This window comes from Urocampus carinirostris, chromosome 12 (genome assembly GCF_059441175.1).
Source record: "Urocampus carinirostris isolate Australia breed hairy pipefish chromosome 12, RoL_Ucar_1.0, whole genome shotgun sequence".
NCBI lineage: Eukaryota > Metazoa > Chordata > Actinopteri > Syngnathiformes > Syngnathidae > Urocampus > Urocampus carinirostris.
The window spans coordinates 28300675-28324656 of NC_142360.1; the positions used below are offsets into that span (position 1 = coordinate 28300675).

Below are 23982 nucleotides of genomic sequence, written 5' to 3' on the forward strand. Positions count from 1 at the left end.
TTTTCTCTTGCGCTTCTCTGAGTGTTGTCTCGCGGGCCGGATTCAATCCCTTAGCGGGCCTGTCCTGGCCCACGGGCCGCCTGTTTGACACCTGTGCTTTAACGTAACAATCGAGCAAAGTAAAATGGCTATGCAATCTGGCGAGTAATGAGAGGAGCAATGAAGCCCTGTAATGAATTCTGTATTAATGCAAATAGAAGGAATTATTCATTATCGCACTGTTCGGTTGGGGGACTGTTTTTGACTCACTTTCTGGATGAAAGGAAAGCTTTACTAACTGTGAAGCTGTTTTCACATATACACTTAACCATGACCGGGCTTCTCTTTAAAGCAGGGCTCTTACATTCAGTGGAGTTTGGGGCCGTTGAAGCTTGGATGGGCTTTTCCAAAAAACAGCGCTCATAAAAACATTCTTAAAGGGACAATGTTTTATATTTGTCCACAAGATGTCTCTGTCATGTGTCGTGCAACCAAAAATGACTCCAACAAAAAACTACAAACTACGGAGACTGAAAGTAAGCAAAAAGGAGCCGTTTTCTTTTCATTTTTACCCAGACAAAAAGAGGGGACATTTTTTTTAAAGGAATGAACAATTGGGAAGAAAAAAAAATACAAAGAGGAAAAAAAAGGAAAATAGTAGTGGAATAATCCATTTTCTTATTCAAATTATGAATTCATTTTCTGCGTTAAATTATTGTTTGTAATATACTGATTAAATGGATAACCACAAACCTGTCTTTTTTCATTTTCTCCTTTTATACTTCCTTTTTTTCTTTTTAACATAATAATTCGTAATATAATGCATCAAAGCAAGTGAGCCGTTTGAGAGCCGGCTCTCTTTAATGAGTTGGGCCGAAAAAGACGGACTTCCTTTCACTACATAACTACCACATGAAATTCGAGGCGGCAGATGCATGCGCACAGTAGCATCAGACCGCTCGCTTGGTTTGCAACGAAAAAAAAACGATACCGAGATAGAGGCTACCGCGGCGAACTCGTTTGACTTGATTGATTTGCCGTTTCATGATAGTCGGTGTATACCGGATGGTACCCAGAATTGACAAATTTGCGTTTTTCCGTACAGATTTTCTTGTACGTCGTTCATGTCTTAAAATGCATAATAAACATACTTTTGTACAGCAAAAAACGCAAGGGTTGACGGGTATGCATGTCTTTCAAAGTAGCAAAATGTAATCAATTATTTCTCGTCATAAATTTCCTCATTTTTCTCAGTTATCCGCCTTGTAGTTAAGATTAGAACCTTTCGAAATTTACAGGAAACATTGGTGAATCCATCCAATGACTGACGCTATCAAAAAAACCTCGGTCAGGCACGTGTTGAGGGAGCAAGGGCGAACGTAGGCATGCATGCTATGCTTGGTAAAAAAAGAATAAAAAATCAATAGAGGAGATGAAAGTACTTGCATGTTGTCACAGACACAAGTCTTCACAAAACTGTCAGACGCTTTTGTCCGTGGACTGTCCCTCGAGCAACTCCCCAGATAGATAATTAACACCCTAGTTGGTGAGTGTGGTCTGTTAGGGTAGAGGATTTTTCTTTTAGGGTCTCATTACTGGAGAGGAGGAGGCTTACATCTCCATCGCTCGCTTTCTATGTCACTGTTTCACCTTTCTTGTCCCACACAGAATCGTTTGCAGCCGATGGGCTGATCTGTTGTTGTGCAGCAGTCCGAAATTGCTATCTGGCTACTAGAATGACATGACAGTCCTTGAGAAGCTTCAATGTGCGCTGAAAAAAAGCTGGTTGCTAAAATGGGGCTTCTCAAAATAAATACTGAATGTTTTTAAAGGGACATGGTGTATTATTAAGCGCCCTCTAGTGGTTAAAAAAAATTGTTCATTAAAAAAAACGTATTGTAGCGTAGAGCAGGGGTCGGCAACCTATGGCAACCTATGACACGTGTGCCAGCAGTGGCACTCGAGGGGTTAACCAGTGGCACGCCAGCGCACGGCAAAATAATAAAAATAATAGTCAAGTCAAGTCATTTTTATTTGTATATCCCTTAATCACAAAGAGTCTCAAAGGGCTTCACAGGTTATTACACAGACTATTTTTTTCAGACTATTATTACACCATCCCCTGATCTGGAACCAACATGAGGGCAAGGAAAAACTCAAAAAAACTCAACATGAGGAAAATGAAGAAACCTTGAGCAGGGACCGCACATGTGGTATCCCCCTTCCAGGATTACCAGACAGCAAAGGATGTTGCAATCACAAATAATACAGATATAATAATGATTTTTTTTTTAAAGCGCATTTTTACATGAAATTTAGACATTTTCAGTTGCGCCCTGTGTTTACGGTAGCGCCCTGCCTCCTCTGCTTGGTGTGTGAGTGCGTGTCTGCACGGCGCCTCGAGGAGGAGGAGCGATCCGTGTTTTAACGCAGCCACAGAAACACCGGCGCGCTATAAACGAATGAATAATGATGGCTCCTCCTGTGAAAAAATATCATTCTTTTTACCCAGCGTGCACAAATGACTGGGGCTTTGTGCAAAAAAATGACCGTGCTGTTTGTGCATTATGCCTCGAGAGCGTTGTACCTCGCACATTCGTCATTACGAGACAAATCATTAACATGAATTTAAGGATAATTCTGACAAGGCGGAAACATGAAAATGTGCTGTGTCTACGTACGGCAAACAAACACGGACCCAGAAAACCTTTGTCACTGATAAAATCACCACCACTGAAGCAAGTTATCACATTGCTCACTGCATAGCAAAGCACGGAAAACAATTTAATATCTGCGACCAAATCAGCTGTTATTCCTGTTGCACTTATTTTCAAGTTGCCTTCTGCCTCACAGCTGTTATTTCAACTTTTGATATTTTCTGCCATAAGATTTCATTGATGAATGGTATGGTAGCTGTCCATATCACTTGTTTTTGACTGTAGTTCATTGTTGATGAAGAATGGTTGATTCTGGTTAATTCTTGTCGTAAAAAGTTGAAGTCATGGATGGCTACAGGCCTTTCCACATGTTTCTCACATCAGTTTTTTAGTTTAGTGATGAACAAGAATAGTGGAAGATAAATTGGTCAGTTATACGATTTCAACGTATATCGGTTTTGTATATCCGGACTGGTGTTAAATTACAGTTCTGTTGGATAAAAAAAAAATTGTTGTGCGAGTCATTGAACTTGGTGTGGCACACTGATTAACAAGAAAATTTGAAAGTAGCACTCCACACCGAAAAGTTTGCTGACCGACCCCTGATGTAGAGGAACTACACTGCCACGGATCAATTTCCCCTAAACCTTTTCCAACCACTGACTCTCACAACACATCGAAAGACCCAGGGAGTGACCAGACAATTCAGTTGTATAAAAAAATATTTGAAACCCCAAAGTTTTCTTATGTGATCAAAAGATGAATGATTTGCATACAGTATGTTTCATGTTTCATCATAGAAGATTTATTTGATTGTGTGTCCGCATTAAAAGATGCCTATTATCCATAATTATAATTCTTATAATAATCAACCAATTGTAGAAGATTATTTGAAAATACATCAACAGGAACTCATCCAGCCTTTAAAAGAGAGGCCTAAACGCAATTCTGCTCTCCTCTCCTGCTCTTTTCTACCTGCTCTGCAACTGTATAGAAGCTCCCCTTTCTTGTGGGCTGCGTGGGCCGTGACTAAGATGGCCGACCAAGGTCCCCTGGCTTGGGGCCTGGCCAACCCCTGACCCACATAGGCTTGGAGAGCCTGTGGTTCTCTCCGTCCCTGTCATCTGGATGAGGACAACTTGTAAAGTCCAGTGCCAACAAGAATAGAAACCTGGCTTTCTTTATCTTCTTGTGAACCATGGGCCCTCACACAGCCCTTCACTGAGGGGCCCCTCCTTTGTTCTCAGAGGTACTCAAGAAAAGATTTCACAACAAACTGTCTTGGCAAATACCCCATGTTGACACGCCATGGTAATAATTCCTGATCATTTAGATGAGTTGATTATCTTAAAACCAGGTTTTTGATCAGTATTGATCACCCATAACAGAATGTATTCTCCCTCACCAGGGTGGAAGCGACGTGGCGGATGAGTTTCACAGCCTGTGGGCATTTGGAGAGAAAGTCCCTAATCCAGCTGCAGAAGGAGAACCCCAGTTGGGAGAGTTTTGTGATGATAATTTACATAACACTTTCACTTATTATAGATGAAGTCCGACTTGTGAATATGTACAGGTGACAGAGCAATAATAGACTTGCAATCATTTTACAAACTTAATAAATCAATCATCAGAGGTAGGACTATATCTTGAGCATATCTGCTTCCTCTGCATTTTTAAACATTTCATCCTCCCTTGCAGTCCTTCCTTCTGTCTCGTTTCTTCTCGCTAAACAAGCCTCTAGCTTTCCTGTCTACCGTTGTTCTTTCTTCCCCCAAGTCTCTGAAGTCTATGTTTAGTAGGCAGTTTTTCTGGAGGGGCCTGCACTTGTACTCTCTATCGCTGGTACCTTAAATCCTGGTAGGATGTCAGTTTTCTCATCATCTTGGCCTTATTTGAGAATCGAGTGCTCTGACATGATGAAACGATTCACAAAAATGAATTGATTCTTGATGTTGGCAGCGTGCCCTAGAATTACTGTTTTGAAAAAAATTGTACAAATAAATATGTCTGCAGTGTACCCTTATTTATCCCAGGCATTACCAGTGAGAGTCAAAATTGTGAATTCTTATTCAAATGAAATCCTCAATTGTACATTGAAACATGAGAACAAACCTTTTTTAAAAGTTTTTGTTGACAACAAAAGTATTGTTTAGAATTCTCAATTTTTCCACCCAAAATCCTTGGCGCCAAATACAAGAGTGACTAAAATACACCACATACTGTTTGTAACAGCATCACTAATTACTTTGCCTGATCGAAACTAAGTAAGGTCTACTGGAGAGGGAAGCGTTTTTTTTTCTGCTATGATTTCTGATTTTTAAACCTTTTGTAAGAAACATATGGCAATAATTTGAACAGTCGTTTTAAAAAAAGTACAGGTTGTGTCACGATTGCCCGTTGCCCTCAACTGTGCCCCCTCGTTTGGCGCCAGCTGCTGCATGTTGCCTGATTGGCTCCCCTCCTATTTAAACACAGAGCTCTCATTCACTGTTTGTCAGTCCGTCAACGAACCTCTGCACTTGCAAGACATTTATTTTGACTCTGTCCGGTATCCTACTTGTGTATTCAGTATCCAGTATCAATCCCATCTGTCCCGTCATGTCCGGTATCTTGCTCCAGTATCCAGTATTGATCCCGGATGTCCTTTCCTGTCCGGTATCCTGCTCGTGTATCCAGTATCCGGTATCGATCCCGTCTGTACCGTCCTGTCCGGTAACTTGTTCGTGTAACTAGTATCCGGTATCGATCCCGTCTGTCCTGTCCTGTCTGGTATCCTGTTCGTGTATCCAGTATCTGGTATCGATCCCGTCTGTCCCGTCCTGTCCGGTATCTTGCTCCAGTATCCAGTGTCCGGTATCAATCCCGTCTGTCCCGTCCTGTCCGGTATCTTGCTCCAGTATCTAGTATCCGGTATCGATCCCATCTGTCCCGTCTTGTCCGGTACCTTGCTCCAGTATCCAGTATTTGGTATTGATCCCGTCTGTCCCATCCTGTCCGGTATCTTGCTCGTGTATCCAGTATCAGATATCGATCCCGTCTGTCCTGTCTGTCCCGTGCTGTCCGGTATCTTGCTCGTGTATCCAGCATCGGGTATCGATCCCGTCTGTCCCGTCCTGTCTGGTATCTTGCTCGCGTATCCAGTATCAGGTATCGATCCCGTCTGTCCCGCCCTGTCTGGTATCTGCTCGTGTATCCTGTATCTGGTATCGATCCCGTCTGTCCTGTCTGGTTTTGATCTGAAAGATTGGATTTGTCTCTCTTCACACAATATAGATTTGTGCATTGAGTAATGAGTTTTGTGGAATTGAGTGATAAGTTTTGTCACTGAATCAATGATCCTGTATGAAAATGAGAAAAAAAGCAATCAGTACTATTCCTAGCATAGCATAAATGAGAAATGTCATGAGCAGGTCATTTTTCCTAACCAACAGGTACGCTTGATTTCTATAATTGATTTTAACATGTGCTTGCATGGGCAGCATGGCGGCGCAGTGGTTAGCGTGTGTGCGGCACAGTTCTGAGGCCATGAGATCCAACTTCTTGTGTGGAGTTTGCATATATATATATATATATATATATATATATATATATATATATATATATATATATATATATATATATATATATATATATATATATATATATATATATATATATATATATATATATATATATATATATATATTGGTGCGCTGGGCAGAGAGAAGTGTGCAGTGTGCATAGCTCCGCCCACCCCTACCGCTCACCTAATCAAATTGTTTTGTGTGCTTGTTGGCTGAGGTTTCTGGGTGTTTATATTTTCTTCTGTGGGTTTTTATCATAAAGTGTCTCAACAGCGAACATAGTTAAAAAACAATTGTTTTCCTGTGGGTTTTTTTTAGCTAGCAGGCTGCTATATCCTTTTTTTTGTCAACGCTGGAGGTTTAAGTTGGAGTACAGTAAAGAGACTTCTGTTATGTACTTGCAATTATTATGTTTTCTTCTCTGCCTGACAGTGACTAATCCCTAGCCCCCCTACTAGGGCTGCACGATTAACTAGAACCTAATTGACATTGCGATGTGACGCAGTGTGATTGTGTAATCGCATAACAATGCGTTTTGTTTCAAGGATTTATAGACAACAAACCCTAACATTATTTTAATGCATGGCAAACGGGCCCCAGTTAGAAATCAGGAGTAGAAGCGTGGCAGAATATTAATACCAGTTTTATTGATGTGACTGAATATTCCTGTTCGTGCGAGATGACAGAGAGAGGGTTGAGGGGAGTCTCATACCGAAGCAGCACACATTTACTGGTCCCATTTCCTTTTTTTCAGTTTTTCGTATATTCTTCTCTCTGCATGCGGTTGTCACACTCTTTTCCCTGGCTGCATGCAACCATCAGACAAAAAAGCGGGTGGCGAAGAAACATTCTCCGACAACAAAGATACAACTCTGCGGGATGGGTGTTGAGATCTGAATTCAGACTTGGCCCAAAAAAGTCATCCCAATTCAACAGTAGCAATAAACTGCGATTTATGTAGCTGTGGTCAATGAAATACTACTTTTTAACTGAAGCAGATATATATTATTATTATATACATATTTTTTATCGTGTTTGACTTACGGTTGTTTTTTTCAATTCTTTATTTTAACTGCATTATGAATTTAAAAAAAACACGCAAAATCCAACTATTTGTATGTGTGTCTTTTTTTACAATTACAATAACATGCAGCTGTAAAAGTAGCGTCATTTTTGTGCTAGGGTTATTTGCTCTACACAGCCATGAATTGAAAAAGGACGACAAAAATTTGTATCCGAAACTTTAAAGATCTAGCACTGAAAAGTGACACTTGTGTCAAGATTAAGACATTTGATTGAGGATGATGCCCTAATCCAGGGGTGTCAAACTCATTTTAACTCGGGGGCCACACGATAGAACAAACATTCTGTCGGGGGCCGGACTAGTAGATTAAAGAGAAAGAAAAAGGGAAAAAGAAATAAGAGAAAGAGGGAGGGAAAAGGAGTGAGGGCGGGACAAAGGAAAAAAAAAAGAGAGAGAGGGAGAGAGCGTGAGAAACAAAAGATAAAAAGTCGTGAGAGAGGGGGAAAAGAGAGGGAGAGGAAGAAAGAAATCCAAAGAGAAATAGAAAGACAGAAGGAGAGAAAAGAGAAAAGAAAGCGTGAAGGGTATGAAGAGAGAAAGAGAAAAGAGAGAAAAGGAAAAAAGGAAGTTAGAGCAAAAGAGGTTAAAAGACACAGAGAGAGAAAGAGACAAAGAGCAACAAAGGAAGAGAAAAAGAGAGACACAGAGAGTGAAAGAGACAGACATGGTGGAGAACAATAACTTGTGCAGCCCTTTGAGACTCTTTGTGATTAAGGGCTATACAAATAAAAATGACTTGACTTGAGAAAAGGAGAGAGAGAGAGACAGAGACAGAGACAGAGACAGAGACAGAGACAGAGACAGAGAGAGAGAGAGAGAGAGAGAGAGAGAGAGAGAGAGAGAGAGACAGAGACAGAGACAGAGACAGAGACAGAGACAGAGACAAAGAGAGAGAGAGAGAGAGAGAGAGAGAGAGAGAGAGAGAGAGAGAGAGAGAGAGAGAGAGAGAGAGAGAGAGAGAGAGAGAGAGAGAGAGAGAGAGAGAGAGAGAGAGAGAGAGAGAGATAAATACAACTACAGTGTATTTGTTCGAGGCACCTGGCTTTGGCAACATCAAGTTGACCTATTTCAACCTGCAGCTTGTTTTTCTCTCGCGCTTCTCTGAGTGTTGTCTCGCGGGCCGGATTCAATCCCTTAGCGGGCCTGATCTGGCCCGCGGGCCGCCTGTTTGACACCTGTGCCCTAATCATTAAGCGCAACCACACACACTTTATGAACAGTCCAAAACTGACTGTAATCACAACATTTTAATGGACGATGTACAAAAGTGCTGTACACATCCTGAACTAAACTAGGAGTGAAGAAATTGGTGTTGGGGTAAAGTATTGATCATATGAAATAGTATTGATCCAATCCAACTTCTTGCTGAGTATCAATAATATATATACATGTGACTGCTGATGGGCGAGAGTTCTGACTTATAGTGCAGGTTAGAGGTGAGAGAAATAACAACCAAGTTGTTAATCTTATTCAATAAAGCCTCTCCAGTAAAGCAACACAAATAAATATTTTTACAAAAAAAAACAGCCGGTTCTCTAAAAAGAGACGGACTTCCTTTCACTACATCAAACCGCTCGCTTCGTTAGCAACGGAAACGATACAGAGATAGAGGCTATTGCGGCGAACTCATTTGACTTGATTGATTTGCTGTTTCGTGATAGTCAGTGTATACCGGATGGTTCCCATCATTGACAAATTTGCGTTTTTCCGTACACATTTTCTTGTACACGACTTAGATGCATAATAAACATACTTTGTACGGCAAAAACGTACAGGTTGACAGGTACAGGTTAGCTAAAATTGGGGTCATGTGATCAAACTTTCTTGTCTTAGTTAAAAGCCTCACTGCAGCATGTAGTGTTGTAGCATTTCTGCATTGGTACTTTTGTATTATTCCCATAAAAGTATTCTCTAAGTAGTCTGGCGTATGACTGTAGCATTTCCATGGTAGAATTTTTGTTTGATATCTGTAGTATAATTGTTATCTTTTAGTAGTATTATTGTAGTTTTATATCCATAGTAGAATTATTGTTGTATATCTGGAGTGTGATTGTAGTATATTCGTAGTACTTCCATAGTGGAACGTTAGTATATCTGTTGTAATACTTGTGTAGAAGTGTTTTTGTTGTATTTGTATAGCAATATTCCTCTAGTAGTGTTTTTGTATTATACTATTACTGTAGTAGTATTTTTGTAGTATTTCTGTAGAGGTTTTGTCATATTTTTTTCTATTAATAGCATGTTTGTCATAATTCTTAAGTGTTTTTGTAATATTAGTCTAGTTGTATTTTTGTAGGGTATTATTTCTGTAGTAGTATTTTTGTTGAGCGAGAAACTGATTTGCTCGACATGAATGAGGTTTCTTATAAAAAAGTTCAAAAATAAAGTAGCTTGGACGTTCACCGTAGAAGGAAAAAATACATGCAAATATAATTAGGTAGAATAATACATTTTGTTAATCAAATTATGAATTCATTTTCAGCATTAAATTATTGTTGGTAATATACTGATTAAAGGGTTAACCACAAACCTGTCTTTTTTCATTTTCTCCTTTAATACTTTCTTTTTTTCTTAACTTCTTTATACAACAATAATGATTCGTTATATAATGCATCAAGGCAAGTGGGCCGTATGAGAGCAGGCTCTCTTTAATGAGTTGAGCCGAAAAAGCCGGTTCTCTAAAAAGAGACGGACTTCCTTTCACTACATCATTGACAAATTTGCGTTTTTCAGTACAGATCTTCCAGTATGTCGTACATGTCTTAAAATCCATAATAAACTTACTTTGTACGGCAAAAACGTACAGGTTGACAAGTATGAGTTTCAAAAGCCTGCCGGGCCGCATTTGGCCCGTTGGTTGTAGATTGCCCAACCCTACATTACAGTCACAGTTGTGAGCGCGCTCATTAAAATTCTGACCCAGACGGCTCCCCGTAGTTTGACACGCCCCTTTCTAACGTTACTAATGCTCCCACAATGCAGTGGTGTAATGTGCGAAGATGGCGTCGAATTTTGTTGTTATGATCAGGCCCTAGCGCCTTCAAACATGTAAACACAACATTGGAGACAACCAAATAATAATCCGGAATCGATTTAAGACTGCGAAGGTAAGCTTAAACCGTACTTTATTTTTTTATGGCTCAAAAGCGATGTTAATGCCTTCGAAAGCATACTGCCTGGCATCTCTGCTGTATTGTGTATTATCCTTTGGCTTGCCTTCCTCTTTGTTCAAATTCTTATTTTGAACACCAAGCATTCAACATTATTTTAGACTGATATCATTATTGACAAAATCATTTTTACTTTTTGGCAAGATGGCAATTGAAACATTAAGTTCTCTCGTGTTTGTTTTGAAGTTATGCTAACTCGACTGTTCACGTGCTGATCAGAACTCCCCCATCATGCCAAACCGTATTAAATAGTTGTAGGTACTGAAATTTATTGTACCTTTTATATGCGTTACCTCTAAAACGTACTTTAACCAGAACTGTATGAGCGATTGTTTTATTCAATTTATATTCAACCAAATGTTTTTATTGATGATCCAGCGATGTAAAGTCGTTCTACGTCAAAGTTCTTCAACCATTTGTTAAACTAAGAAATGATTTGCTTTGATATAGCGCTTTTCAAGTCTGTTATTGTCTGTTATTCAAGTTTGTTATTGTATAGTGACTTGTTTACCTGACTGCCCATTTTGCACATCTATTCAGCTGCTCCTCTTGCACTCTTTGCACTACTGCATAGTACTCATAGCTATAATTATTTTGTATATTTAGTATTTCAATACTCCAACTCAAGACTACATATTTATATCTGTACATTCAAGGAAACTGTGCGGGTCAGATGTATCGACATTTCGTTCTGTATACACGTGTACAAGAATGACAATAAAGTATAACTGAATCTGAATCAAGTCAATGAAGACTTCCCAAAGCGCTTTACAATGTGCTTCACATTTACCCATTTACACACACTCACACACCAATAGCGGCCGTGCAGCCATGCAAGACGCCAACCTGCTTATCGGGGGCATTAGGGGTTCAGTGACTTACACAAGGACACTTTGACATGTAACACGGAGGATCCGGCATTCGAACCTGCGATCTCTTGATCCCCAGACTAAGAGGTACATTTTGTTTCTAATTAGCGCTAAGGGCACCCAGTTTGATATTGATTTCTCAACTAGCAACTTCGCTAGATGACTCGCTAAATAGCATACCTGTCAACCTGTATGGTTTTGTTGTACAAAGTACGTTTTTGATGCATTTTAAGACGAGTACGACGTACAAGGAAATCTGTACGGAAAAACGCAAATTTGTCAATCGCATGCGTCTGCCTCCTGGGGATTTCCCATCATGCATCATTCAGAGAAAAAAAAGATATAGTGTACGATTATTTTGTACGGGAAAATACGCATTTTGTACGGGAATGGAGCCCTGGAGGTTGACAGATAGGAAATGGCTAAAAATAGTTTGATAGGTAAACAGCTAAAAAAAAATAAAAGGGAAATAGGTAACTTGCTAAAAGAGTAAAAAGCAGTCTAAATGGAAAGTCATAAACAAGCTAGCTAGCTAGAAATGAGGCCAAAATTTAATTTGGCAAAAAGGTAAACGGTTAGTTAGGTAGCATGCCAAAAAAACACTGGGGCAAATTCAATTTCTCAAATAATAAACTAAGTCAATTCCATCGAATTTGTGTCGCTCGAGTCTTCGTCGATTCTTTTTTCTTGTTCTCCCTCGATCTTCTCCGATCTTCTTCTTTGCTCAATCTTCAGAAGTTCTGCCGGTCCACGCCTTTTTTCTGCAAGCCGGCGCCCAGGCTCCTCCCATGGGTGGGCCAGAGACTCCCCACGTGGACTCCACCTTCACGGAGAAGAGCGTCGTGATGTCTGTCCTTGTGCGTCAGAGTCCTTTTATCAACAGAACTAAACAAAACATTCGCATTCAGAATGGGGTGACCTGAAGCTCACTCAGTGAAAATATTTTGCATTAAATGTAATTTGTATTTGATCGTACGAAATCCCTTATAGTCAAGTGTATAAAATCCTTCAAACCCATAGAAAAAGCTAGCTAGAAATGAAGCCAAAATTTTGTTTGGCAACTAGCAAAAAATGTAAACAGTTAGCTAGGTAGTATGCAAAAAAAAAATGTAAAAACCTAGCGAGATAACTTGCCAAATAGCTAAAGGTAGCGTGATAAATACATTTATTTAATACACTAATAGATTCCCATTCTACTCTCTTGTAGCCCATGAACCCCATGAACTGGAATTTATCATTTGAATTTCTCAAGTAACAGTTGATTACTCTGTTGTTACTATGCTCTTACCAGTTTGATTGTTAAAAATAGTATGAAATAGACTCAGACAACCAATACAAAATAATTTAACTAGAAAATCACAATGACCCAGCACTGCTAAGTTATTTTCAGAACGGATCGGCGGGCACCTCAACTTTCCTCAGGCTCTTCATCATCTTCAAACAAAAATGGTCAAAATATGATGAAGATTTATATAATAGCAAATATACTACGAGTAATATAAAAGTTTTTGGGGGGTCCCAACGTAAGTAGCCAATTCAGTTTAACCTCTTTCTGTGTCCTTTAATCTCTTTTATCTACATGTAATGTCCCCTTTTGGTTATTATGTTGGATACCTATATTAGGTTAAAATGCTCCTGATTAACACATGGGGAACTTTACAAAGGTTCATGGTTACCTTATTTGGATATTTGACTTGTCTATGGAGAATGTTATTGATTATTGTCAATAAAATGATATCAGTGAACTGATTCAAGGAGGGTGGTCTACATAGCTTCATTCCAATACACAGTCTCTTTATTCTACAGATACCCTGTGGGTGAGGCCTAGGCCACTTTAAATCAATATTGTTGTGTGGTACCCTGGGTAATCTGTGACCCGTAAGACACAAATCAGTTAGCTGAAGCTAAGAAAGTAACGTTTTTTGCAGATATAATAAGTAAAATGCACCCGATGGCAGCAATCATAAATGTTTGCTTTCTTTTACCTGATACAAAGTTTGTGCTGCAAATCTGAGAATTTTTGATGAGTGCGTTGGTCTGATGTTTTCGCTCTGGAGTGTCTACTGGGATCCTGTAAAATTTCAATTTACGATCACTAGCGACGTTTCAACTAGCAGCAACGACGTCTTTCTTTTCATTTGTCTTCTGACCAGCACAAGTTTTGTTTTGCCTCCAGCTTCGGATGTGACGTCATGCGTGGCCTAGGTTATAAAACCGTCTATAATGATGCAACTAAATGTGATTATTTTCTTTTAGGATTTAAAGCTCCATCACTGATGCATCATACCATTCAAAGGTGCGACAATAACAATGGAAGGATCGCTGTCAGAGCAACAGCTCGGCCTCCGACAGGCAGAGGAGCGCCTTTACAGAGATTACATCCATGGAATTTTAAAAGTATGGGCCAAAAAAATCTTCCTTCCTATGAGTCAATCGCAAATAAATGTGTTTTGCCCAACTCAAAAATCCTAACGAATTATATCCACATGGCAATTGCAACATTCCATGAGTTCAATTTTACTTATTCTTTTTTTTTTTTTACAGCAATCTCCAGAATACCCAAAATATCAATACATATGCAGGCTGTGTTCAGTTCATATTGAGCACATTCAAGCAGCACACAAACACATCAAGGAGAAGAGACATAAGAAGAACATAATGGTAGGTTGATGTAGTATTTGCTTTTTAATTAGATTTTTTTTGAAATAAAATGAAACGACATCGGAGCAAAAATCTGCTTTCTTGCTCCTATTTCAGGAAAAACAGGAGGAAAATGAGCTGCGTGCCCTGCCACCTCCCTCTGCCTCGCAGCTCAGAGCCATTGACAAAGCTGTTCTGGAAGCAGCCAGGCAGCATGGGATTTCTGACGAAGACTTTGAGCATCGGAAGGCCGTGGTTACCAGGATGCAGAACATCATACAGGAACAATTGCCAGGTTGCATGTTGTTCATTAAATAACTAGACCTCGATTGATAGACGGTAATCCCTTGGTTATCGTGGAAAATGGGGACCAGAACTCCCTACGAAACGTGAAAATCCGCGCAGTAGTGACACACCTTCTTAAAAGCCCCCTTATAGACTGAGAGAATCTGACTAACAAAATAACATTTATAGATCTACAAACAAAAACAAAGAACACAGAATTGTAATTAAAATAATGTTCTTTATTATAAGTCTATAAAAGTACAATAAAATTGGAGGACGTCTTCTTTCAGTTTAAGAAAGTGATTTAGAGAGCAGCTGGCTAGCTGCTTGCTAGTATCGGTATCTTCAAATTGAACCATGTCTTTTCGATTAATAAAATACCACTGTCCCAAATGTAGCTGTTTGCCACGAGTTGTAGCACAAGGTCATCCAAATCATGGGTAAAGGATCGGGGGTTGGTGAAATACATGTTTGGCAGGGTAGCTTGTGAGAGTCACTATGTAGTTGTTAGCAGTAGGCCAGACCTGTGGCACTGCTATTTATCTCCCAACGCTGCCTATATCTATATCACAAATATACATCTCTATTGCACTAATACGATCCCAAAACTGTATGTAACATCCTACATGCCCCCATTTCTTGTGTAAATTATAACCTTTATCTTCTTTGTTTTCTTTTATCCTCACGGTTAAACGTGAAACTGGAGCGCCACGTCCAATTTCATTGTCACAATATGTTCACCCTATTTTATAACAATGACAATAAAGGTATATCCTATTCTATTCCTGGATCCGATAACAATCCTCGAAGCATCCGGCAGTGTTCATTTTATCTCTGAAAAGTGACTGGTCCCGGCGACTCGCATGCTCAAAAATCTATGGGTCCCAACAGAGATTTATGGGTCCCCAAAATGTATTGTTATCAAGGTTAAAATTGTAAATCGGCGACAAATATATGAATAAATATATAAATCTATATATTCATTCAGTTTTAATCATCACACTTAATTGGTAAGACAAAGCAGTTATCACTTCAGATTTTTCAGTTCACAAAAATATTGTACATTATACAAAATAATATTGCTGTAATATTAGTCTATATATTCATGCAGTTTTTATCACTTCAGATTTTTCAGTTCATATATTCTTCGTGGTTTGCTGTCCCGCCACAGTTGTAATGCCTTCTCAAGGTCCAATTGCAGCAACGGAATTTCCATAGCTAATTTGTGGTTTTCATTGTCGTTGTGCCGATCCAATGTGCTTTTCTGAAAGTTTGTATTGCGAAATGATTTATGCAATCCAGTTTTTTTTTTTTTTTTGTCACGCTGGGTGCACGCATCACAGAACATGTAGCCTCCATTATCATCCTCCTCATAGCATAACCAGGAATATAATTGAGTCCATTTTGGCAAAAAAGTCCTTTTCTTGCTAGGAGTATATTTTCGTTCATCTTTCGTCGAATCGTTCGCTTCAAAACACGTCTTTTCCTTGCCCCGGTCTTCTGAAGAATTTCTCCGCCGTTTTTCCGTGCCGGAATTATTGCCGTTGTTACCACTTTCTGTGTTATGTTTCGACTTATTACAGACACTGAAGAAATTACCAATTTTTTGTTGATTTGCACCTAATACCAACTGTTTTTACGGAGGCATACTTCTCTTTCACTCGACAACCACCAAAACAATGACGTCATCTCGAAGCAACTAGATTTCATTTGCCGAGATCGTCTCGAGACCAAAACAACAATGGCGGATCTGCCAGACGAAAAGTTTGGAGGGCGGTAAATCTTTGTTTAAAAAAAAATGTAATCGGGTAATAATGACAATTTGGTGTCCAAAAAGTTGCGTCCCGGGGACGCACGTTGATTTGACAGGATGCGTCCCCAGCAAAAAATTATGCGTCTAGGACGCAGGGATGCGGGCAAACTAGACCACTGATCCGGTGTGATCAGCATTTCGCTCTTCTGACTTTCGTCAGTCCGATTTACCCACCTGCCCCCGTGATAGACTTTCCCGTTTGAAAAAACGCAAAGTATCGAAACTGGGAAAAGTAAACTCCGACACAGCAGGGGATTACTTTACTTTAGCTATTAATGCAAACATTGATGGTTTAAAATGCTCCCATTAATGGAGATATCAAATGTTAAAATGTAAGTTATATGCTAAGTAATAAGCAGTAAGCAGTGTGAATGTGTTCTGAATGTATGTTCTCCTTTATTTTCCAGCTTGCTCTCTAAGTCTGTATGGTTCTTGTCTTACCCGGTTTGCCTTTAAGACAAGTGATGTAAACATTGATGTCATCCACCCTGCCAGCGTAAGTCTTTTCTGTTTTAGAATCAGAAAGTGAAATTTGTTGCGCATGCAAATTAACATTTTCCTTTTTTAGTCTGCTCCGTTTTTTTAGGATACTTTCTGGTTTTCCAACATATACATTAGATCTACCTCTTTTTCCTTTACACTATTGACAAATACATTGATAACTAATCACAGAAATAAACCAATGCGCACTCAAAATCTTGCATGCTTTACAAAGACAACGTCCAAAGGAAATTATGTTCAACGATATAAAATGGTTGAAGTCGAATCTAGGCAGATGAGCATATTTTATACCAAAAAAAATTAGGTTCAATGATACAGTTCATGTCATGGGAACCTGTCATGGGTTCAAATCCAGCTCCAGACTTCCTGTGCGGAGTTTGTATGTTCTCCCCGTGCTTGCGTGGGTTTCCTCCGGGCACTCCGGTTTCCTCCCACATTCCAAAAACATGCATGTCAGGTGAATTGGCCGGTCCAAATTGTCCCTAGGTGTGATTGAGCGAGTGAGTTGTCTGTCCCCGTGTGCCCTGCGATTGGCCGGCAACCAGTTCAGGGTGTCCCCTGCCCACTGCCCGATGATTGCTGGGATGGGCTCCAGCACCCCCGCGACCCTAATGAGGATAAGCGGTGTAGCTAATGAGATGAGATATAAAATGCTTCACGTTGAATCTAGGCAGATGAGCGTATTTTATACAAAAACCTTGTTAGTTGACAGGGTTTGAATTTTAATGTTATGTTTCCAAGGTTTGAAAAGGGCTGGAATTTTGGGTGAATTGCTTGTAAATGCTTGAAATGGTTGCCATGTTTCTCTGCAGACTGGTTCAATAGACCATACATTAAATTTAAAAAATGTCTGCCTAAAAATAACGCAGACACAGTCTTTAGTTCACCAGAAGTTCAACTTTAGAAGAATTGACTTTCTTTTCTTTGCAGTTTGATGCTATCGAGTGCTGTCGGTAAGAAAAAGAACAGGAATATTTTATACACATAGACCAAACAGAGGCAGCAGCAAACACTTATATCTGTTTTATTCAAGTCAAGTCAAGTTTATTTGTATAGCCCTTAATCATAAAGAGTCTCAAGGTCAGTGAATGATAGCTGCTGGTTTAGTATTTGGCCTGGTGTCAAAGTAAGTGTTAAACATATTTTTATTAAAATTTACCCGTTTTATTGATTTCAGTCAGTATCAACTGCTCAAGCCATGAGTTCTTCTGTACAGTAATGAAATAATGATGTCGCAATGAGAAGTATGACACTGTTTGGTTGATTATTTGATTTTTCTACCTAGATGACACACCCGGAAGTCCTTATTCAAGTCTTTGATATCCTGAAAAACAGCAGTAAGTCTCATTTAAACCTAAATTTAAGATATGACTGGATTAGAAAATAGCTTTGATAGGCTTGTGTACAGTGCCTTCATTAATCAATTTCACCTTAAAAAGCGAGCCCTTCTATTATGAGTAACTTGAGTCTTCTGTGGTTTATCTTCGTTTTAGTATCACACACCTTGCATATAATGTAGCTTTTGTGTTCTACAGTCAACATTGTTAAGGACATATTGCTCTGACAAATCAGCATTCTCATGTTTCTTGACATCTTTTAAAAATTTAAACTTAGACGTTCATGAAGCACCCCTAGTGCCCTCATTGTCAATTATTTCTTCTAGCATTACCCATTTTGAAAACTAGCAGCTTCTATCGGCTATTTCTATAAAAAAAATCTATCAATAGGCTGGTAAAATCCATTAATTATCCACATCATTGTACAAGTCACAGAGTTAAAATCCTTGAAATAAGGAGTGTTTTATAGTCCAACATTTACAGTAGTTTCTTTTGAAAAAATTGCAATTGATAAAGTTAAAAAAACAAGAAATTTTGTGCTGTTACAGAATTTTCATTTTTTGGAGGAGTGCACTGTATATCACTTTTATTTGAGATTTTACGTTCTTCCGTGTCGAAAAATAAATTTTTCATTGCAATGTGACCTCGTTTCACTTCCTCTAATCTGTTTTGTATTAAATTCCTTTTTTTTTAAGGTGAATTTTCAGAAGTTATGTCAGACTTTCATGCCAAAGTCCCTGCCGTCATCGGTCGTGATATCCTGAGGTCAGTAATAGGGATATACACACATTTCATTGAATCTTTGAGTACTGCTTTTGATCTAATGGGTGCACTTCAGTTTAATTCATTGGATTTTTGGGGGGATGTGTTTTATCAGCAGTGTGCACTTGTTTTTTTTTTACTTTTAACACCTTCATTTTTATCAGATTTAGCCTTTTATATCCCCACTGTTTATTTTTGGGGGGTCTTGTTCTATCGAAACCCCTAAATCTGCTCAGTTTTTTGGCCTGATAAATCTAGTTTATCTTGATTTTGAGGGTGATCGCCCTTTCTTTCTCATTTACTTACCATCCAACACTGGTTTAATTGCCAACAAAACGGCCTCTCAGCATTATATTACCACCACCAACAGTGGGCATGGTATTCTTGGGTTTAAAAGCCTCAACATTTGTACTCTTGCACATACCCCTGGGACTGTTTTCTTAACTGCTGTTTTTATTTATTTATTTTTTTATTTTTTTGTCGTCCGACTGTAAATATTTTCTCCAGATTTTTTTATGTTATTATTAAAAAAGTTGAGTCAAGCCTAAAATCGATCTTTCACAGCAGCCTCTCTTTGCAAAGCATTGCAAAACACACTTGACTATGGACACTAGCACTTCCGCTTCAGCAGTTTCTGCTTGCCAGATTTTGATACAACTGCACCTATTGATCCTTAGGATGCTAGTTTAGTATTTGTCAACTCCCCCAAAATGGATATTATTGTCATTAGAAGTCTGTTAAGTGCTGCCTGCGGGCAGAATAGGGCTCAACAGAAACATCTGATAATCATTTGTTAAGGTTAATTTGAGCATATTCAAATATGGAATAATGAAAAAAATAATAATTTACAGTTACAAAGATGATGTTTTGACTCAAAGCTTGTATGCATTGATGTTCTCTGGCCTGCAGCCAATTTGAAATTGCTCCAAATGTCTCTGTGAGTGATATATGAATGAAGAAATTGCAAATTCATGATGAATAAAGTACCTATCTATCTATTTTATTTTTGACCTAGAAGAATATCTCCTAAACATTGTCATAAAAGAACAAAACTTTATTATGGTTTGTGATGAAAAAGATTTGTTTTTCTAACAGAAAAAAAAACATTTGAACTTTGTTTTCCTGTTTTGGAGTACTTGAGATTTATTGCACCTGAGGGTTACATATTGGCAATTTCTTTAAAACAACATTGACTTGCAAAAGTATTGCGCCCACCCATGAACTTTTTGACATCTTGCCATTTTTCAGGCTTCAAACTTGTGCAAAAAAAAAAAAAAACCTCCAAATATTTTCTAAGAATCAACAACATGTGAGACACGATCATAGAAATAAATGCTATATAGGATTACACCAAACATAACTCTTTGCATTCAGCCCAAAAAGTTTAATTTTGTCTGAAATGTGGCCGCCGGACTAAATGTTCTTGCTGGTCAATGCTTTGGCTTGGTACTTTTTTTTTAGATTTTAAAGAAAATTACGTTCCCCACCCTCCTTCTACCCAACAACCTAATGCCAGTCTCTGCTCATGATATATCAATTCTCACCAGCACAGATGACATGTTTTTCATCCCATATGGTGATAAGAACCTATGCAAGAATTTCATCATACTTAAGACATTTAAAAATATTTGCATTCTTCCCTTCACATTTTACAGTGGCTTAATATGCAAAGTGAGTGCAGGCAATGATGTTGCTCGTCTTGCCACAAATCACATGGCGGCCTTAACCAAATTGGAACCCTTATTGGTTCCCCTGGTAATGGCGTTCCGGTACTGGGCAAGGGTGAGTACCGAAAATGGCAAATCAGTTTCATGTCAATATTTTCTATCCACGTTATTCAACTCTACCTTTGTCTTCAGCATTTGAGTGGAGCTATATTTACCCACAAATGTGATCCAAACTTCTGTTATCAGCCTATAGTCTTAACAATTAACTTTGATTGTATGTAGCTGTAGTTTTCACTTTCATACCATAATATTGATTTTCTTATTTTGACACTTGAGTTGTACAAATGAGCTAAGGTGCCTAAAAGTAAACTGTGGTCTTTCATTTATTTGCAGTTGTGTCACATTGACTGTCAGGCTGAGGGTGGACTTCCTTCTTATTCCTTTGCTCTCATGGTAATATTCTTCTTGCAGCAGAGAAAAGAGCCAATTCTCCCCGTCTACCTGGGCCACTGGGTATGTTTGTGAAGAATATTTTATTGCTACTACAATCTTCCAAAGTACACATTTTCTAGGGCTCTAGATTAATTTGTTGCAGTTGTTGCAATGGTGGTGCAACACGTTTTTTTTTCTCAATTGCGTCAGATCACATATCCCTCTTTCCACCACATACTTTTTTTTGCATTTACCTGTATACATATGAGGTAAGTTGTGTTTTCCCAAAAAAATCACAACCTGGTAAAGTAATCCCTTGTGTTGCGTTTTGATTTTCTCGGATTTTCATAGTTACCGTATTTTCCGCACTATAGGGCGCACCAGGTTATAGGGCGCACCCCCAAAAAATAGTTTTTGGTCCTATATCTTCCATAGATAAGGCGCACCGGATTATAAGGCGCTACATTGGGAACGTCGACAAAACAGTCAGATGATTCAGTCCAACTGATTACCCCTTTAACATTCCCAAAGCTTGCAAAGAAGCAAATACGTGTCGTATACACGTGCAGATGCGGTGTCCGTACGATGTCACTTAAATGCGTCATTTCAAATATCGTTCGAAGGTCTTGGAATTCAAGAAATGCCAACCATTCCTTACTTTCTATTTTCTTTTTCGCTCGCAACTTTACTGTGCATATGACAATAAACACTTGGAATTGAGTTTAATCCACTCAAATCATCACAGCAACATCAAGATCGTTCTAAAACAAGATACCGGGAAAATATAAAGCCGCATAACTCACCTAAGTTCTCACGTTCAATAATGATACGCAATCATGGTCTTCTTACAACCGTGCGTGTAGTAAATCCAGGAGAGTAAAATGTTTACAAATACAGACTAATGAAACATGTTTCTTTATGGCGTACTTTAGCAAGCTTGCTATTCAGTCATCTTTTTCGGCCAATTGCAGGGTTTGTTTCGGCCCTCTAGCGTATCCGAGGCTCCGAATAACTTCAGCCAATAGCGATCGATTTAACGGATGATTGACACATCTTTTTCGGCCAATTGCAGGGTTTGTTTTGACCCTCTAGCGTATCTAAGGCTCCGAATAACTTCAGCCAATAGCGATCGATTTAACGGATGATTGACACATCTTTTTCGGCCAATTGCAGGGTTTGTTTTGGCCCTCTAGCCAATCCGAGGCTCCGAATAACTTTAGCCAACAGCGATCGATTCAAATAATGACACATTGGTTAGCCAATGAAACGCCGGTATATAAATCCCAGCATACACCGCAGACTACTCCACGTTCGGGGGAAAATCGAGTCGGCGGCTGTTGCGTAAGTTGCGAGACCTTGCAAATTTAATATTGAGCCATATATAAGGCGCACTGTATTATAAGGCGCATGGTCAGCTTTTGAAAAAAATTAAGACTTTTAGGTGCGCCTTATAGTGCGGAAAATACGGTAATTGTGTTTTGAGGCATACAACACACAGCAAATGCTATTACGGGGGAGAAGGGCTATTTGCGTGTGTTGGGTGGGCGTGACTGTGTATTTACGATAATGTGGTAGGCTGGTGTATGCTGTCAATGTAACAGCTAGGGCGGGTCGGCGCGCACACAAGTCAATTTGCCCACCCACCCAAAACAAACTGCGGAGCACAGATACAGTTAGTAATTCAGCACCTCCTTACATTTGAAATAAATTTGTCAATTAAACCAGACCCTGAAGAGAGTCAGAAGAGTGCAAAGAAATGCAGATCACTGGCAGATGCTTCATGGATTGCTATCAGGCCCGGGAAGAGACTGAGGCAGTGTCTGGAAAGAAAGGTCTGGCCTACTGCGCCTAGGCTACATAACAAACGTAACAACCCCCTCCTCTGCCGAGTCTGTCTCTCACCTACACCAGATCCATTACACATTAGACGCATGACCTGGAGCTTAAATCGCTACATTCATGACTTTTGTATTTAAATAATCACAGAGACCTGGCTCAATCCGAGGATCCCTGATGCTAGCCCCTTCTCCGTATCATCAGTGTCAATGTCAAGGAACTGGAGTTTCCTTTGTTGTTGTTGTCATTTATTTATTCTGAATATGCATCACAAGCAGTGCAAGGCTTCCTGATCATTGTCAAAAATTTTCGGGAACTGAAAACATGTAAAAATGGAAAAACGGAAAATGAAGAAGCTACATAAACCACAAAACAAAGTAATAGAAAACAAAAGACTTATTCAGAAAGCAGTGAGAAGAAGCACATAGCTTAATAGCGCTCATCACTTTACAGAAACAAAACAAATATAAATATATGTACGCATATACACAGACATACATGCATATTAACGTATAAAATCCTACATAAGCTCATATGACCTCATGGATAATTATTTACAGTATATATATGCATACATATTCACCTGCACATATTGAAATACACACATAAACACATTTTATGTATAATAAATACTCATATACACATATTCACAAGGAACGATAAAAGCAAATGCAAGATGCACCCCTAATTTTGTTTGGGTTTTTTTTCGTGAGTTAGTAAAAACCGAATGAGCTCGGCTTTGAGATCACCATCTCTAATGGTCACATGATCCGAAAACATGACCTACGCAAATTGGGGGATATGAAGCTGCAAATTTCACTCAACACCACTCGAAGTGAAAGAGAGAGAAAAACAAAAAAAGACAACGAAAATGTTACACTTAAAAAAGGGGGAGGGGGAAACGTACAAAAAACAGGCATAGGAAGTTTTTATCTACTGTAAATTTGTGGGGGAAAAACCATAATTGTTATGAGGAAGTTGATGTCATGTTTGGTTCCTGGAGATATATAGCAAGTCCAAAAATTAACTTGAACATTTTTATCACACAATTAAAATTTTGCAATGTATTTCGTGTGTGTTTTATTTATTTTGATTTGCTCTTTTTTTTTTTATCCTTTTTCAGATTGATTGCTTTGACATAAAGCATGTAGATGAGTATCATCTGACCGGAATCCATTCAGACATGTACGTGGAATGGGAGCACAGACCTTCTAGCACCACGGATGGACCGGTAGAAAATCGAAGTGAAACTATGAAGGAAGGCAAATTAAAACTAGACCGCAATAATACTAACAAGACTCAGACTTCACATGGCTTGGTGAGTCCAACATGAAAAAGTAACCGTGCAATAAGATGTTTTATAATGTTTTTGTTTAATTGACCCCTT

The 23982-nt window shown here is 38.9% G+C and overlaps 1 protein-coding gene across 2 annotated transcripts in view; it reads left to right on the forward strand.

Moving 5' to 3' along the window:
- The first annotated feature begins 10256 nt into the window (after nucleotides 1-10256).
- tut4 (terminal uridylyl transferase 4) overlaps nucleotides 10257-23982 on the forward strand; it is a 33541-nt gene continuing 19815 nt past the window's right edge. For both annotated transcript variants that reach the window (XM_088349601.1, XM_088349602.1), the window contains exons 1-10: nucleotides 10257-10390; nucleotides 13579-13719; nucleotides 13867-13983; nucleotides 14080-14257; nucleotides 16468-16556; nucleotides 17847-17898; nucleotides 18594-18663; nucleotides 20316-20442; nucleotides 20721-20840; nucleotides 23719-23913. In XM_088349601.1, coding sequence (XP_088205727.1) covers nucleotides 13633-13719; nucleotides 13867-13983; nucleotides 14080-14257; nucleotides 16468-16556; nucleotides 17847-17898; nucleotides 18594-18663; nucleotides 20316-20442; nucleotides 20721-20840; nucleotides 23719-23913 — 1035 coding nt within the window. In that variant the 5' untranslated portion in view covers nucleotides 10257-10390; nucleotides 13579-13632. The remainder of the gene's footprint in view (nucleotides 10391-13578; nucleotides 13720-13866; nucleotides 13984-14079; nucleotides 14258-16467; nucleotides 16557-17846; nucleotides 17899-18593; nucleotides 18664-20315; nucleotides 20443-20720; nucleotides 20841-23718; nucleotides 23914-23982) is intronic.